This window comes from Perissodus microlepis, chromosome 8 (genome assembly GCF_051167445.1).
Source record: "Perissodus microlepis isolate ML-2025 ecotype Zambia chromosome 8, ASM5116744v1, whole genome shotgun sequence".
NCBI lineage: Eukaryota > Metazoa > Chordata > Actinopteri > Cichliformes > Cichlidae > Perissodus > Perissodus microlepis.
Genome location: NC_140468.1, coordinates 16,404,357 through 16,423,103, shown reverse-complemented (window position 1 = coordinate 16,423,103; position 18,747 = coordinate 16,404,357). Strand labels below are relative to the sequence as shown.

The 18,747-nt window shown below is 36.7% G+C and overlaps 1 protein-coding gene across 1 annotated transcript; it reads right to left on the bottom strand.

Annotated features, from left to right (window-relative positions):
• Positions 1-810: 810 nt before the first annotated feature.
• On the bottom strand, positions 811-18,747 carry LOC146381697 (integrin alpha-M-like). Its single transcript, XM_084937808.1, has 30 exons — positions 18,711-18,747; positions 14,685-14,787; positions 14,395-14,498; positions 13,908-13,978; positions 13,368-13,482; positions 11,779-11,906; positions 11,507-11,652; positions 11,052-11,202; positions 9,762-9,912; positions 9,465-9,538; positions 9,206-9,326; positions 8,928-9,067; positions 8,655-8,801; positions 8,350-8,562; positions 8,122-8,255; positions 6,228-6,370; positions 5,968-6,119; positions 5,722-5,847; positions 4,529-4,602; positions 2,780-2,921; positions 2,592-2,690; positions 2,419-2,498; positions 2,248-2,334; positions 2,092-2,161; positions 1,902-1,997; positions 1,712-1,792; positions 1,478-1,588; positions 1,216-1,329; positions 1,026-1,136; positions 811-840 (listed from the first exon to the last, which is right to left on the bottom strand). Exons 1-30 carry the CDS (start codon positions 18,745-18,747, stop codon positions 811-813), a joined length of 3,351 nt encoding a protein of 1,116 aa, XP_084793934.1.

The window sequence follows — 18,747 nt, the reverse complement described above, 5'->3', positions numbered from 1 at the left end:
AATAGAATTCAAACTATGAGTTCAACTCTTTTCTGTGAAAAACTAACTGCTGCGATCATTCTGTCTCCCTATAGAACATGATCTCCACTGACTCATCAGAAATCTGCTGTGTTACCCCCCTGAACTTTCCATGCCCCTGGAATGACCCTCCTCTGATCAGAATTATCCCTCAACCATCCTCCCTCCACCGACCCCTCCCTCTCTGGACAAAACATCAATTTTTTTCCCCGCTGCATGCGATTAGTCACACATCTGGAATCGATTAGACACTTCCGGAGTACTTCCGGTAAGGTCAAAAGGTCAATCAAACTCGCATTCTTGAGTGACACAAGCCATAGTGTTATTTTTTTGACATTCATAGATTTTATCAGGCTCATCTAACTTATATTTATAGTGATATTTACTAAGCCTCTGAATTACTTTTTAGAGTGTATGGAACTTGGCCTTCAATTTGAAGATGGTACTGGGGCTCACTCAAAATATTGCTGTAGCTTAGTTATGTGGAAAACTTTGAGGTTGCCCTGAAGCACTAAAGCTCTATCCAGATCACTCAAATGTGGCCTGCTTGGAGCAGACACCAGCAGACCGTTCCAGCTATAAAAATGCTTTCCCACACTATAAGATTTTTTACCAAGAAGAACTGTTACAACAAAGGGATAATCAACCAAACACAAATTTCCTTACTTGTTTAATGTTTGTTTTAACTTTACAGTAAATGTACAACAACAAATATGAGCTTTGTTACTCTGTTTGGGATTCATTTCCATCAGTCCCCGGTTCCTGATCAGTCTCTGCATTTTCATTCATCATCTATGGATATTTCCTCTTGAAAAACCCAGCCTAGGAGTGCAAGGGGAAAAAATGAAAGTACAGAGATCATTCATTAGACTTACATTCAAAATTAAAGCAAATAACTACATGAGTAAATATAAACTCTTGAACTTTGTTTAAAAAATTAGACATACTCTCTAAAAACCTTTCACAGCTGTGTGATGAGTTGAAAAAGTGTAAGAAGAGTCTTTCACCTTATACAGGCCAGCAGTGAGTAAAGCCAGAAAAGCCAACCCTCCCAGGGATCCTCCTATAATCTCTTTGGTGAAATTTGTCTGAGGATACACTTCTACCTCGACTATAATCTGAGAGATAAGGTAACAGATTGTGAATGATATTCAAGCTCTTGTGTAACTCAAACAAGAGAAAGTAATGCTAAATCACCTTGCGAACAGGAGGATTGTTGTTAGACACTGTTGAAAAGTAGATGTATTGGCTTTGGTCATAATCCACAGTGGCTGTACTGGTCAAGAGGAATTTGGCAGATTGAAGTCCAATCTTAGAAAAAATGAAATGAGTTAAGCCTAAATTAGGTATTGTTTGATTTAACTGTAAAATGGTTATATCTGAAGATTTAATGAAGGTACTCATACATACTCAGGAAAAGTATTAATGAAACAATTTTAAAAAACTATTCTTTAATTACCTGCTCTATCCATCCTGAACTGAGATTGGCAGAGATTTCGTATGTCCTACTCTGCAGTCTTCCCATGAATGTGTTGCACTTGAATACTCTGCACATGACTACAGAGCAGTCCTGTGGGTGATTTAAAGAAGACTGAATGAAACAAATCTGTGATTCAGTACAATGTTATGTTTTGAATCTGTACCATGGTTCAGTTTTAACAGGTAGGTAGCAAAAGTACAGAGGCATACTTACCACCACTTTATCCTTTTGTATCTGTGGAACAAAATCTTTGACACTTGGTTCTTCATCATTTTCTGTCTGACAGTCTACAATCTGAAATACATTTAAAATAATGTCAGGGTGATTGGTCCTATTTTTACCTCATTCACCCATCACACAGCTAAATCTGACCCATTTTTAGATCTTCTGATACTTATATTACCTGTAGGCTGCTCAATACCCAAATCTCTTTTTCACCAAGCTTCACTGGAACCTTGATCACCACAGTGAAATTAAACGCTCTGATATCATTTGTAACCTAAAACATGGAGAGTAAAGAAAAAGCAGTCAAACACTATTATGGTTAGGTCTAATTCACACAATAATATTTATTATATTTTATTATATTTTACCTTGATTAATTGTTGGACTGGTATCTGCAAATTATGCATCCCAAAAGTGAAATTGCTGTAGCTGAAGGAGCTAAACAGATACATTTTAAACATTAAATACATACTGTCTAAGACAAAATGTGTAATTTATCTTATAAAGAACAGAACAACACATACTTTTCAAATGTCATGAAAATGCTGTATTTCACATCAATCCATTTCATTTTGTAGATTTCACTTGTAGTAGCGTTCTCCTGATTTCCACTGAAAGAAAGAAGTGAAATGATTTGAACTGTATCTGTGGGGTTATTGCTTAAATGAGAAGGACCTCTACTAAATAAACAGTACCTGGTGGCATTAGCAGTGATAAAGATCTTCCTCTCTAGTTGAGTGTTTGTTTCGATACCATATGAGACAATGAAGAAAGCCTTGATTGAATTGAAGAAGAGAGATCAGAGTGATTGCTCATTTTGTTAAACTGTGTAGAAGTGAACAGACAAAATCATACCACAATAACAAACCTTAGTTTTGCTCTTGAAAATTGGCTTGTCAATAGTGCAGTCTGTCCTTCCACGGGATAAACCATCTTCACTGTCCAAGGAATTGCACTCAATTCTTCCCTTTATTAGAAAATAAAATGACTGCTGGATGCATTGGGAGAGCAGCAAATCAATGATGAACTGACACAGGCTCGATCCTGACGCATTACCTGCTGAATGGTGAACTTCCTGTAGGAGAGTCCAGCTGGGTATGTGAGAATAACACGACTGTTGTAGGAGTTTTCTCCTCTGTTCTCCACTGAGACTGTGACATTCAAAAGCTCATCAATGCCCACTTTAACCTCTGAGGATCTAACAAGAATAAAGGAAGAAGAAAGCAAGACTGCACTGTGATGCTGAACTTGTAGGAGGCTAAATATAGTATAGCTCTGTGTTGAATTCTAACATATTAATAATGGCTGTGCGGAAGCTCGTTATATCATTTTAATTTGCTGTCATTTCCTGGTGATCATAAAATAACTGATGATGCATTATGAAAAAAGCTATTACTATCCATTGATTTTCGGACACTTATCCAGGTTTGGATCATGGAGGCCTCTGTCTAGGCAGAAATGCTGAGTTCTTTCTCTCAGCCAGCTCCTTTAGCTCATCCAGTGGGAAATCAAAGCATTCCCAGGCCAATAAGAGATCTTGAGTAATCTAGTAATCAGAATGGATGTCTCTAGGTGTCCTAGTCAGATGCTGACCCACCTCAACTGTTTCCTGGTGATGGGTGGGAAATAGGTTTTTTTGCTACAACAGACCAGTACAGCATCCAGCATAGTTGGAGCATACCCTTCAGCATTAGTTGGTTAGTCCCCAGGAGAGGCATCTTCAACTACCTCATACAGGGACTTCATGGAAGCTGGGTACACTGACAATCAAGACATGTTTTCAAACCCAATGGTGTAGAAAAGCAACCCTCTAATCTAGCTGGGGAAACCAAACCACGGGCATACAAGTATACCCAGCCTTGCTTGTTGCCTTTCACTGATTTCATGTTTCTTAATTATTGTCAATAAACCAACATCTCAATGATTTGAGCCATGTTTCTGTCTGTCATGGTTTGTGGGAGCATTGTGCTGGATGTTTCTGGATAGCTCTTCGGTTACGCCCTCTGGCAGGGCCACCAGCGTCGCACCTGAATTTCATCAACAGGCAGTCATAGGAGGACTACTTCAGGCAGCATGGTCTGCTGCTCCGTTCAGCCATTCTCAGTGGTCCTACCTGGCTGCCCTGCACGCTGGATAACAGTCTTTGTAACTTCATCCCTCTAGATTCTCTCACAGACGTTTACCCTTCAAGCTCCGTGGTCTGGCTCTGACAGTAAACACGCAGCATCATTGTCCTGCTTTTCTCTCTCTCCTCTGCTTCCCCACAGTTAAGTAATTGTTTCCTCTTCTGTTTCAGTTTTCCCACGGTCTCAATAATGCCTTTTCTCCGCACTCACCTCCATATTTGCTCCTGTTTCCTCAGGCCTGAGTTTAACTTTCACTTTCAGAGTTTGCTATTGTTTTCTCACAAAAGAAATAAAATGTATCTAGTTCACTGCTAAATTTGTGCTGAGTCTGCTTCTGGGTCCAGTATTCATGATCCTGTCTAAGGTTTAGAGAACCTCAATGCCTTCTTGGGGATTGGTATAATTTTGAAATAAATATTCCCTGCCATTGTTGGGTTTTTCTTTAATTTTAATATGTGGTGGTGATCTCTCAATCACATACTACCACCAGTGTGTGTGTGTGTGTTGTCATTGTTTGTCTCTTTTATTAGGATAAAATTATGCAGACTAAATATCAAACTGTCCCAAAATATCTATGTGCTTCAAACTTCATGATAAGTTTAAGTGTACATGTTATGAAACCTAACAAGTGACTAAAAACACAAGCAAAGCTAAACAAAGTTTTGTAATTCTGCCTCACCTGGTGAAGTTGAAATCCACTTTCAGGTTATCAACACATTTGTTGTCAGTTCCACAGTTGATCTCAAACCCTAACTGTGGAAGAGAGTGTGATGTCAAAAACATTTATATTACACATTATTCACAGAATAAATGTAAACGTTTTACAGATGAATCCAGCAAACAATTTGTGTGTTCTACCCAATGCCGGGTGCAACATAAAGTAAAAAGTAGCCTTATATTTTTCAGTAATGCAATAATGTGATGTGTTACAGTACTGAATTCAGTAATTACACTTCAGTTACAATTATATTGTTACTAGTGTTGCGAAGTTTCCTTTAGTTATCTGCTGGTTGGTTGGATAAAAAGGGAAAAAATATCTAACAAAATAATGTTTTCTCGTGTGCACTTGGGCTAAAATTAGCCCATTCCAGTTTGTGTGCGGGAGGAGGGAAATAGTTTAGTGATCTACAGTAGAAATATGGACATTACTTTTATTTTTTATTGCACAAGAGGAGAAGACTGCAATGCTAAAATGCAAACTGCATCCAGGACAGAAACAGCAGCTGTTTGCACAGCTAACACTAATTGGATTATTGGAAGCATCTTCGCAGACAGCATGCTAGCAAAAAAACTAGCCAACAGAGGAACGTTAAAGCTGAGCATATGCAGACTGCCAGAGCCCAGTCAGGTAAGAAAGGCAGTGATTAGCAGTCGAGCTTGAAGCCTCCATTTATATTCATTAATGTTTCTGAAGGAGAATCACTGTTGCAACCATTTCAAAATCTCTTGTGTTTATATGTAAACACTAAAGGAAAGATCATATGTGTTTTCTCATTGGGATAGGGATTGCATTGGTGTGTCAGACTGTAGCCTAAGATTTATATTATTTACTTATAATTATGAGACAATGCATTTTGGGTCATTTCATGGAGTAACAAGAAAATAATGTAATGATCAGTGTAATAAACTACTTTAGTAAGTTTGTAGCATATTGGATTACTCTTAAGAAAAATAACGATTAATTTCTAATACACAACTTTTTTAGAGTAATGACCCCAAATATGTAGCTGTGCCTGCTGTTGGTACTGGGAATAAAGTTCCTAATAATATTCTAGTACTAATTTCAACTAGAAATCTCTCCAGAATGCATGGCCTCAGCGCAAAACTGCCCTCAGATATCTGGTTAATAAAGTACCTATAAAGGTTACTTACAGGATGAATGGTTGCTGTGTGAGCCTGCTGGGCAAGGCTTGGTCTGAGATTTGTGTTTGAGGGCAAACCATCAAACTTGAATTTGAGCTCATTGGAAAGTGAATTGAGAGCATCTTCTGGACAGGCCTGCAAGAAGAGATGAGTGCTGAGTTTAGATTCAGTGTTGGATGACTCTTAAAAACAAAATGGAAATCAAAATATATTGTTACACCAAGTTGAACTTTCTGATGTTGTTATTTGTTTTACCTCAACAAGGAACTTCACAGTTGAGCAATTTTTTCTTATTAAGTCCACAGTAAGTGATCCTGACTGCTCTCGTTTCCCACCAACATATGCTCGGTTGCTTGGAGGTTTGCGAGTGGCATCCAGTGTTAAAGTGTAATTAATCCTTGCTTGAGCTGGAATAAATCAGTGTTTGATTTCAATGCTGTAATTTACATACATTTAGAAAACATTAAATTGCTGGGCAGTGGCTTTGTAGTTCAGAAAAAGCAAGAATGATGAACCTGTGTTGACTGTAGACACTCTGCTCATAGTAAAGCAAATTTCAGCTGTGTTCTCCAGTGGTTTTGAGCAGTCTACATTCTGAGTAGGGATTTGGATTGGGCTGAATGACACCTCAGCTTCAACCATTACTATGGGTCTTGATCTAGAAAGTAGGAAAACACATGTGAACAAGATTTGACTTTTTGTTCTGACCTGAATTAGTAACAAGACTTCACTCTAATCTTTCCTTTGCCCTAACATTTCATATGAACAACTACAGCTCAAACATTTTGAGACATTTAACACCTAATAGTCCTGAAATCTTTTAAATGATAGATGATGATTTATGGAATAATGAATTATAAATCAGGAATGATTTTTAATGGAATATCTATGTAGGTGTACATCAACATAGTCCTATTTCCCATCACCATCACTCTTGTGTGCCAGTGGTGTAACTTCACAGTATTAATGGGTGGAGTAAATGATACCTATTTGATAATGTCAGCAGTGCTGAAACACATGGTATTGTATGAAAACGTTTTTGATATTGCATGCATTTCCATTTCTGTATGAACAAAGTTACCGTTTCACACATTTACTGCTTTTTTTTTTTTTAAATCAGCAGAGCATTTTTCATCATGTGGTAAAATAATTTGAAAAAAATGTCTAATCCTTTTGACTCCATAAACTTTTTGTCATGATCCTGCACAGCAAAATCTCCAGTGTTAAATTAACACTAGAGAGTGTCTATATGGGTCCACACCTCTGAGTGTTAAAGTAACACTTTTGACAGTGTTATATGTTTAAAAGTAACCTAGTCAGTTTTGAAGATTAACAATGGCTAACACTGAGCAGTGCTGATTTTCTAACACTGGAAAATAACTCAAAATGTTAGAAATATTCCAGTGTTAGAAAATCAGCACTGCTCAGTGTTAGCCATTGTTAATCTTCAAAACTGACTAGGTTACTTTTAAACATATAACACTGTCAAAAGTGTTAATTTAACACTCAACAGTGTTGTATTTAACACTCAGAGGTGTGGACCCATATAGACACTCTCTAGTGTTAATTTAACACTGGAGATTTTGCTGTGTGTGTTTATATATTTGGACATTTTGATTCTATCTTATTTAATATTCTACAGTTCAGTTTACGTTCCTGGTTTTGGCTCTTTTAGTTTTGTTTCTGCTTTGTGTAATATTTGTATTTTGTGGTCTTAGTTTTGTCGTCTAGTCTTTAGGTACCTCTTACCATGCCTCTTACCATGTTTGTTTATCTCTTGTCCCTGTGTTTTATGTTCCCTCCTGTTACCCTGGTCTGTTGTGTCCCCTTGTCAGGTTACTCCCAATCCTAATGTCAAGTTCATGCATCTTAGTCTGTTTCTCAGTGTTGTTACTTCCCCTTTTATTTTGACAGTCTCTTGTCCTGTATACTTCTCATGTGCTGGTAGTGTGTAAGTACTTTCAGCTGTTCTTCCATCTGTTGCGCATCCTCTCATAATCGCATGTATTTAAGTCCTCAGTCTCCCTTCGATCTTTGTCATGTCATCTCCGTCTGCTGTGTCTGCTCTTTTCTTTTCTTTTGTTCCATGTTCACTCCTAGTCGTTAATTCCAAGTTTCTTAGTCCTAGCTTCCAGTTTATCTTTTGTTTGTTTCTAATGCTTCTAGACAACAGTTTTACCCTCAATCTGTATTTCTTAAAAAAGCATAAATCCCTTGTAATGAATGACTCAATCATTTATGATGAATTTATTGATATATAACCTATATGCAGTTCTTATTATGGTGACCTTTCAAATTTGCCTAAGATTTGACAGGTAGTGCATTTGTTAAGATTGTAAATTAACAACAATGGTGGAATTACCACAGATAACTATAATGCATGACTGGACTATCTGGACTGTGACTTACCTCAGTAAAACAACTTTACCCTTTGAACCCACCGCTAAGTCAGGCAGTTCATCACCACTCTGGTCAAAAGACGACTGACTGATTGACACGCCAAAGAACTTCAGTCCTGACTGGACCTCAGAGCCAGTTATTCTCTGTGTACATGAAAACATTGTAATTAATTAAGCTGCAGATTGTATATTGATAAATAAGTTTAGTCATCTTTGTGAATTCCTCGATGTTGTGTACCTGTGAGTAAGTAGGACTGATTCTTCCTCCTCCTTCACTGTGGAATATGTAGATGCTGCCTTCACCATTATTCTCCAAAGGTGCTCCAACTGCCAAATCCATGAATCCATCTGAGTTTAGATCAGGCAGCACAGCAAGAGAAGAGCCGAACCTTCCTTTGACAGCTGCACGTCCTCTTAGTACTAATGGATCATCAAAATTACACTCCACAAACTAAAAGCAGGAGAGTGAATATTATATGATCATTAGGGAAGTTGACAAATAAACTAATTCATTTAATTGAAGTGGATATAACTTTGATTTACCAAACCAGTTAGTCTGCAAACATAAACTCTTCCCTCTCTATCAGGCTCCGTGTACATTGGGGCTGATATGAAGATTAGATCAGTGATATCATCGTTATTTATGTCCATGGCACACACCTCTGCCCCGAAATATTCACCAGTCTGATACTGTGTAAGAAACACATTATTGATGAAAATAATCGCATAAAGCCAAATGACAACAATTTGTATTTAAGAAACTATTTACTACCAGTTTATAATCCCATTCAGTTTTGTCTTGCTGTAAATACATACCTGTGATGCCAACGGCTCAATCTTTTGGTTTTCAAAGCTTTCTCTGTTAACAGCGACCACAGCTCCTCTGTGTTTATATCTTGGAGCACCAACAATTGTCAGGGAACCACTTTGGGTTTTAGCAGTTGCCATGGAGTAACCTAGAATTTAGGTAGGCAAAAAGAGAAGATAGATATAAAATCTGATATACGTATTTGTGTGAAAGAATTACAGCAGAGCTGTGTTTATACATGATTACATGTGTATGAGTTAGATTGTTAAAGCTGTAATATTCTTACCAAGATAACTGTCAGGCTCCAAAGACACATCCTCATGTGTTTTCAGCTTCTCCCCTCCAGTTGTGTATTGCACGTAACCTCCCTTCCACTGGTTTGCACCAACAATAGACATTTGAATTCCCTACAGTGAAGACAGGAAATACATTTTATATACAATTTATTTTACCTTTAAAATCTGGACTCTTGTTTTTATAAAAAGTGTTTGAATCTCTCTTTCTATGACTAGACTGTCTGGTGAGTTTCAGGTAGTTTTAATTACCTCGGGCACAATAACTGCACTGAATCCCTCTTGAGACATTTCCATTTTCAGTGAGACTCCACCGGTTTGAGATCCTGTAAAAATATAAAATATATAAAGGTTTATTGATAGACACAATACAGCGCATTACACTAGTAATTTAGTGTAATGATATCTGTTTATTATAAAGGTGCCTCAATAGTTATTTTTCATTTCACTAATGCTTCGACCTTTAGCCTCAAGCAATGATACAATAATGCAATGTAACTTTTACAGAAATTTTATCAAAGCTTGCTAAATGTTAAATATATAATTTACCTTCAATGGAAAAAATTTTGTCCTGCAAACTCTGCCGGATTATTTCAAGTGCGTTGAAGTTCTGCACTTGAAACACGTGATTGTCTGAGGGAGACGATGCAATGGTGCGTAGTTCTTTTTTTGCTTCAGTCAGAATAAATGCATTCCCCACCTACGGTTTTTTAAAACGTGTTTACATTTAATGCAAAATTATTTTTCTGATTTTATTAAAACTTTAATACAGTTTAATACAAAGATTAATACAGTCTGTTTAATACAGACATTAATACAATATCCATTATTAATTTAGCTTTTTTATTTATTGAAATTTGAGCATGGTACTGTAATTAGATACCACTCCTGCATATTCAATGATCAGCTGTAAATGCTGGGGTGTAAATGCAGCTCCTCGTCCAGTTCAATTCAATTTAATTTTATTTATACAGCGCCAAATCATAACAGCCATCGCCTCAAGGCGCTTTATATTGTAAGGAAGACCCTACAATAATACATACAGAGAAAAAACCAACACTCATATGGCCCCCGATGAGCAAGCACTTTGGGAAGGAAAAACTCCCTTTTAACAGGAAGAAACCTCCAGCAGAACCAGGCTCAGGAAGGGACGGCTATCTGCCATGCAGATGCAGAGATGTCTATTAACACATAGTGAGTGAGAAAGGTGACTGAAAAAGAAATAATCAATGCATCATGGGAATCCCCAGCAGCCTACATCTGTTGCAGCATAACCAAGGGAGGATTCAGGGTCACCTGATTCAGCCCTAACTTTATGCTTTAGCAAAAAGGAACGTTTTAAGCCTAATCTTGAAAGTAGGGATAGTGTCTGTCTCTCGAATCCAAACTGGAAGCTTGTTCCACAGAAGAGGGGCCTAAAAACTGAAGGCTCTCCCTCCCATTCTACTTTTAAATAATATAGGAAGAACAAGTAAGCCTGCAGTGCGAGAGCAAAGTTCTCCAATGGGGTGATATGGTAGTATAAGGTGATTAAGATAAGATGGAGCCTGATTATTTAAGACCTTGTTTGTGAGGAGCAGGATTTTGAGTTTAATCCTGGCTATTGTTAACATTAACTATTATTAATGTTAATTTCTCTAATAGAGGAGAAATTAACATTAACAATAGTGTAAAAACAGTGTGATGGTATGGCCCGGGTTTCCATGGTTTCTGTGTAGGTGGCTCATTACTTTGCTCCATATACTGTAGGATCATGTGACTGTAGTCTAATAAATAACCAAAACACATTATTAGTATAAATTTCAACATTATGCAGGTTTAAATAATGGAGGTACTTACCCCAATCGCAAATCGAACAATGTTTTGATTTCCTGCTAGCTGTGTTGCATTTTCCAGGTCATACCGGTCATTAGATTGTCCATCAGTAATTACTATCAAGACTTTCTTCACATCTGGTCTGGAACCTCTTTGTGGTGTGAAAACATTGTTTCTGTCAAATTAAAAATAAACAAATCTAATTTCAACATAAAACATGTTTTTACAGTGCACATTTTGATCATAGAGCAAATTGCATGAATGATTATTATTTTGCATGCATCCATTTGTTTTGTATTATCGCTCATGGAGATTTTAGTATTTTGCAAATCTAGTTAATGCAAGTTTTTCTTTTAAAACTCTTGCATCAGTCAATACAGTTTTTAGTGTGGTCAGTCTCAAAAAGAAAATTATCTGCACAGGAAGTCTGTCAAGATCATTTAACTTTAATGCTTCAGTAATATCATTGCAACCCTTACACAACATGTCTGATGGCCTTAGCTGTGTAAGTTGATCCCCCCAGCTGTGTGATTCCATTGATGTCAGTCTTTAGTGATCCAGATGAGGAAAATTTCTTGAAATAAAAATGAACCCGAGGTAACGAGGAAAACTGGGAAACAGAAAACTGAAGAAAGGGAGAAACAATATAAAAAAATATAAAATAGCCCTGTTTTATGGAGATAAATGAAAAGCAGGTGAAACTATTTGTGTCTGTAATATGATATAACTGACAGGTAGTACAGTGTCTTACCTGTGCATCAACTGACAGAAATGCCTGGATTAGATCTTCCACAAACTTCATCATTGTTTGAAAATCAGGGACAGATACGCTGCCTGAACCATCCAACAGAAAAGCAATGTCTACTTGTGTCGGGCACACTATCAAAGAGATGAATTGAAATTGATTATTTTAGGTGAATTTTAACATTTTAGCAAATCGACTATGAATACCCACATATTTAGACAATTAGTCTTTTAAAAGAAGAAAGAAAAGAAGAAATTAAGATTAAGAGATTAAATGAGTTTAAACAAGTCTTAAAACTACTTACAGAAGCCTAATTTTGTTATTAAACTAATTTAGTTATTTGTAGCCTTGATTTTTGCATTCAGTTCTAATTACTTTAATTTTCTTCCTGTATTACAGTCATAGAAACAATGGTTTGTACAGGGAGGAGGAAAATGGTGGAGCTTTGGACAATACTTTTATTTTATTTTATTTATTTATTTATTTATTTGACCATGAAGGGACACGAGCATGATGGTAACATGCAAACCCCATCCAGGACATAAACAGCTGCATTAAACTGCTAACACAACATCAGATGTTTGCAAACATCTGTACAGACAGCATGCTAACACAACGCTTTGAATCAACCCAGAATGATGTTAAAGCTGAGTGTATACAGCATTGTGTTCAAACTTACAACACTAAAAGAAAGACCCGTACTTACCCCACCGTAACAATCCGTTCTTGTTACGGTTGGAATTTGTGTTAGTGTGAGCGACAGTAGCCTCATGTTTACGTTGTTCTTATGTAACAGGAATACACCGTGATGTAACACACAGCAACACAAATTATTTTCTCCAGGAAAACCATAATACATTACTTATTTGCATACGGAGCTTTAAAGAAGTCGTAAGTAGCTTTAGAGGGAAGTAAACTTCTCGGTCTCCTTCTAATTTTTTCCCCCAAAGATCTTGTGTGTCTGTACTAGTCTTCTTGCATTTTGTCATGCATTGCATAACCCAAACAACCAGGCTTAGTTTCATTTTTGTAATGAATTTGAAATCAAAGGGTTTTTTTGTATTTGTTTTTCAAATAACACTTTCATTTTACATGCAGATATGGTTATTTCATTCTGAATAACTGAAGAGACCATCTCAAAAAAATTCTGATCCTTAGAATTAAATACATTTTTATGCTGTAGATTTAATCTTGGCTAGCTCAAATTTTACCAGCATTTGTTTCAGTGTTGATGGATTCAGGTCAAATCAGTCCAGAAAAGCTCTTTGGATAAAACTACAATACAATGAATCCAAACAGACAATCTGAAATAAGGCTTAGAGGGGAAAACTGTAAACAAACAAAAAAAGTAATCATCATGAGTAATCACATCTCACACAAACGTAATTTTCTATTTACTGTTTCTGATTAACCCTTAATTGCTGGAATATATAAGAGAAGTCTTGAGACAGTTTCAGTTGATTTGAGATTATACAAGCACAAATATAAATGATTGTAAGACTATGTTCAAGTAAAAATGCAAGAGATTTTTATTAAGGAAGCACCGGGACTCTAATTATTAAGGGCACATTTTCACAAACTCCATTTATTGTTACCGTCTGGAGAAGAAGATACAGGTGGTCCAAATCTATTAGATCGGTCCATGTGAAAGCACACACCATTGTACATGGTGATACTTTTGCAGTCCCTTGGAATGGTTGGACCACACACCTGAGAGGAGACAAAGGCAAGTTCCCATAAAGTCCCATAAACATCGGTTCATTCCTTATAAAATCAACCAAAACTGAAAAAAAAAATCTCACACGATCCAGCAGAATATGTAGATTTTAAAAAATAACTTCAGTCTATTTAAAGCCATTCAAATGTGTCCCTTAATGCTATTACCAAAGTATATGGGGTGTGTAAAAACTTTTAGCGCATACGTGTTTTTAAATAACATTTTTGCATTGATTTCTACTTTATTGAATATGCTGAAGTTATTGTAAACCCTGATTCTGTGAAGGACAGATGGGAGGCAAACTGGTTTTTCATGGGATGACCTTCATGCAACAATAACAAGACATTTAAGGATAGAGGATGTTGATCCTCAGTGCTTTTAACAAAGTTCTCATAGTGTCTGCAGTTCAGTAACTCACCACAGTGTTTTGGTTCGTGGGATCACTTTTCATTGTCAGACCAAGCGACATGTTGACTGCAAAATCTGGTGCTGTATTGAAAGCATTCAATATTTTTAAAAAAATACTAATAAAAGGCAATTGAAAGGAAGAAAACAAGACTTAAATCGATGACTGCAAAGAACCATGACTGAAACACTTCCCCATTTGATATGACAAGTGTTAGACATTGAAACTTCTCTTCACTGTAAACCAGGAAGCTTTAATATCAATGCAAATAGGATTCAGTTTCACTATTGCTTCATTTTAAAGTTTTAAATAATTACAAAAGAAACATTTTAACAATAACATTATTAATAACATTGACTTCTTTTACTTCATCAAGTCTCAGTGTCACTTACTAAGATATTTACTTATTGTGATTTGAGTTAAACAAGTTTCTGTGCTAGCGAATTTCTTTGATGTCAACATGGTTACTGTCAGAGTTTCATCACATTTGGTTACCTACCTTCAATTTGGATATTTTGGCAGTTTGGGGAGGACATGGTGCAGCTATATACTTTCCCTCTTCCATTTTGTGAATACTGTTCAAGGGGAGCACTGACGAGCAAACTGAGGAAATAAATTCAGACAATGATGAAGTCTAGAGTGCAAACTGTGGTTAAATAAACCCCATATGTTTCCTGTTAAGAACTATTATATCCTTGTTTGTTTATTACTGTGGGCCTTAACAGAAATGATTGTTAAACCTGCAGTTATAGATCGACATCCAACATAACAATGTATGATGTGACTTACTCTGATTGTCTTTGAACCACCTGGTACCCAAAACCAGCAGCAGAGTTATTCAGGGCCTTCCACGCCGCGGGATCAATAGTGAAACAAAGTGCAGCATTTAACACTGAGAATTAAAGAAGAAGGAAGAACATCTGTAGTTTTATTTAAAGCCACTGTAAAAGATGATAACATGGTTATATTATCTCTAATTCTAATCACATATGAGGAACTCCATACAGTCTTTGTGTTACTTTCATTCCACCTCTTGAATCCAGCGTTTTCTTAGTTACCACTAGAGAGCACCAAAGTCAGATACTAGATTTGAAGATACTGGCAGGTAATTATTCACTTGAAAAACATACTTAAGATTTTATTATGGAATTAGTTTTGTGTCTTTGATTCTTATATCTTACTCCATCTGTCAAAAGCAAAATATTGACACTTAAAACTTTCAAGAAAAGATGCTGTTGCTATGCTACAGTATGAAAAACTATTAATATACTGTATACATTTGCTTATTTTGCAGTACTAAAAATTGAATTGTGTAGAAAATTTTACTGGTGTGCATATTCCTCTTTCCTCTTGAACTGTCTGCCAGATTCATCAATACGTGCCACACCCATTCTATGATCCATGCTATGACTACTATCCAGTAAAATCGTGTATTGTTGCGATCCTACAGCTGTCCGGTTGTTTATTTTTGCCACACAAATAAAGCCTTGCTTTTATGGACATGCTAAGAGCAGTCAATACGTCACATAGTGCTAACGCTTTTTTGTTTCCTGCTTCTTGTCACAGTATTCAACAATGACAGTGTCATGATTTCAAAGTTTTGCGAAACCTATTTTGAAATACATTTCGTAACAGTGGTACGCCCTCCAGTTCTGCTTTTCCTTATTGTCACATGTTTTGATATTTTCAACATCAGTTAAAGAAAAAATGTACTTCTTCACTAGTTTGCTTTTTTTCATATGTGCATTTATATTTTTCAGGTGTATTTTTATCTGAATATATACTAGTGTTCAATTAAAAAATAAAATAAAATAAAACAAGCATTAAAATATAAAAATAAAGAATTTAAAAAATAACCACCTATAGCAAAGGTGAGTGCAGGGTCATAAATACGTTGGATGGATGAAGTATGACGTCACAGTGGTGCAAAATGTCCTGTTTTTTGTAGCCCTGCACAAGGTAGTGAGGCAGATATGGTAAATTTATTATCTATGGATCTTAAATCCAGTTTTACCATTTTCTAATGGTTTATAATCAAGCGTTTCGTTTGTTTCAGTAAAACTATTTATGAAAGACTTTTTCAATCAGTGAATTTCAACAACAAAAAAACCAATGCTAATTACAGCTAGAAGCTAACTGAGCTAATCGCACATTTAATTTGTGTTAGCAGAGGCTAAAATGTAAATACAGTAATGACCATCACTAAAGTATTTCTGGATGATATTATTTCACTAAATGATTTATAGTCCATGTTAGTTTTGGATACTACAGTTTTTCTTATTAAGAATGTTGCTGTGTTGTATGTATTTCCTTTCTAACCTTCCTTTCATTTCAAAAATCCTTGAAAGAGTAGTTGTCAAACAGCTAACAGATCATCTGCAGAGGAATGGCTTATTTGAAGAGTTTCAGTCAGGTTTCAGAGCTCATCACAGCACAGAAACAGCTTTAGTGAAGGTTACAGATGACCTTCTTATAGCCTCTGACAGTGGACTCATCTCTCAAAACTAGTTCATGCATTTATTACTTCTAGGCTGGACTACTGTAATTCATTATTATCAGGAAGTCCCTGAAAAGCCTTCAGTTAATCCAAAATGCTGCAGCAAGAGTCCTGACAGGGACTAGAAAGAGAGAGCATATTTTTGGCTTCCCTTCATTGGCTTCCTGTTAAATCCAAAATTGGATTCAAAATCCTGCTCCTCACATACAAGGTCTTAAATAATCAGGCCCCATCTTATCTTAATGACCTTGTAGTACCATATCACCCTATTAGAGCACTTCGCTCTCGCTCTGCAGGCCTACTTGTTGTTCCTAGAGTATTTAAAAGTAGAATGGGAGGGAGAGCCTTCAGTTTTCAGGCCCCTCTTCTGTGGAACCAGGTTCCAGTTTGGATTCGAGAGACAGAAACTATCTCTACTTTTAAGATTAGGCTTAAAAGTTTCCTCTTTGGTAAAGCATATAGTTAGGGCTGGACCAGGTGACCCTGTATCCTCCCTTAGTTATGCTGCGATAGACGTAGGCTGCCGGTGAATTCCCATGATGCACTGAGTTTTTCCTTTCCAGTCACCTTTCTCACTCACTATGTGTTAATATACATCTCTGCATCTGCACGGCAGATAGCCGTCCCATATTTGCACACATTTATTATTACTAGAGATGGACCGATCCGATATTACGTATCGGTATCGATCCGATACTGACCTAAATTACTGGATCGGATATCGGAGAGAAATACAAAATGTGATCCGATCCGAAGTATCACAAAATCACCTCACAAAACGCGCTACTTGGCGTAACCCAGCTCGGTGCATTGGAGCAGTATGTGTCACGTGATAGAGCGGCTGAAGTCTGCCAGACCTGTCCATTTCATCTCGGCGAAAACTATCCCAGAGAAGTAAAGCAAGTGTGTAAGTTCATCCCTGAATGTTTGCCTAGTATTTCCACGTTAAGCTTAACAACTGATATATTGAGCCACAGCTGGACTGGCCATCGGAGTTCCATATTCAGCTGAAAAGGAAGCAATTTGTCCCATACGTCAGCTAGAATTAAAAAATAGACACAAAGCTGGAGTTATTCTGTCTTTGCTGCGCAGTTGCATCTACTTCTCTCATTCACTCCCCCTCCCTCTCCTGTTATTACTTCAAACGTGAAACTGATCAATGATCAGCTGATCGGCTTTTCTGCCTAAAGTCCCGTCTCTCTTGTTTGTTTATCGCTCACTTTGCCCCAGAAAGAGGAAACCAGCGGCTAAACAACAGCAGCACGTTTAAGTGTGATCAGCTGTTCTTAAGAGTTTATTTAATAATACTTTCTAGTATCAGCTAGTGTTTGCTGGAGCCACAGCTGTAAAAGCTGCTGGTCATTATGTCGGTTTGGTTATCTGGTGAGAGGGAAACATGAAGATGAAACCAGGAGATGTCCTTACTGAATCATCAGAGCTGAGCAGGTGATGGAGAAACAGGTTTACCTTTTAGGTGACATAAATGAGTTAAAGGGAAGTTATGAACTATTTCTGAGAGACAAATAACACCAGGATCCTTTTCTACCTTTTCTACTGGTAACTGTGCAGGGGCGGGTCTAGCAAAGTTTTGTCGGGGGCCAGGTTGGGCATTAACAGGGAGAGGGGGGCACAAAGAAATATTTTCGTTTGTGTTTTGTCATTTAAAAACTTTGAATAAATAATTGTCTGAATCTTACAACAAAAGTGGTCATCTGATTAAATGTATAGAAATCCATTACTGTATATAGTAACTGTTAAGTCTAATATACACTCTAGTAAGGTGCAGTCTGCAATTCTGTTGAAGAAAGATGATGAATCTATTTAATTATTGTAGAAAAATAATTTATTTCTGTGCATTTGTTTTACACTTGCATTAAATTAAAGTTTACATCAATTAAGAGCGGGGGGTGGTTCCCTAATATTTTTGTTGGGAGTTGGCAACCCTATTAGTTAGGTGGGTAAGTACTCTTTAAAATACCAGAATAGGGAGGATGGTGTAGGTTTAAATTTATTAGATTGATCAGTGTTGCTGAACTTCAAAATGTTTTGGGTGGAGTGTATTTTTTGCATACAGGTATAACAGAATAGCTTCAGTCTCTTGTTTTTTAAAACTTGAGTATGAGCTTATACAAAATGCAGCAAGATATTTATAAAAAACAGTTTTATTGATTACAAAATACGCTATATTGGATTCACATCGGTATCGGCAGATATCCAAATTTATGATATTGGAATCGGTATCGGACATTAAAAAGTGGTATCGTGCCATCTCTAATTATTACAGAGTGAAAAATCAGAAGGCACAAAAATTGTCTTACCTGATGAGAACAGTGTAGCACGAATTATCCAGTCCAT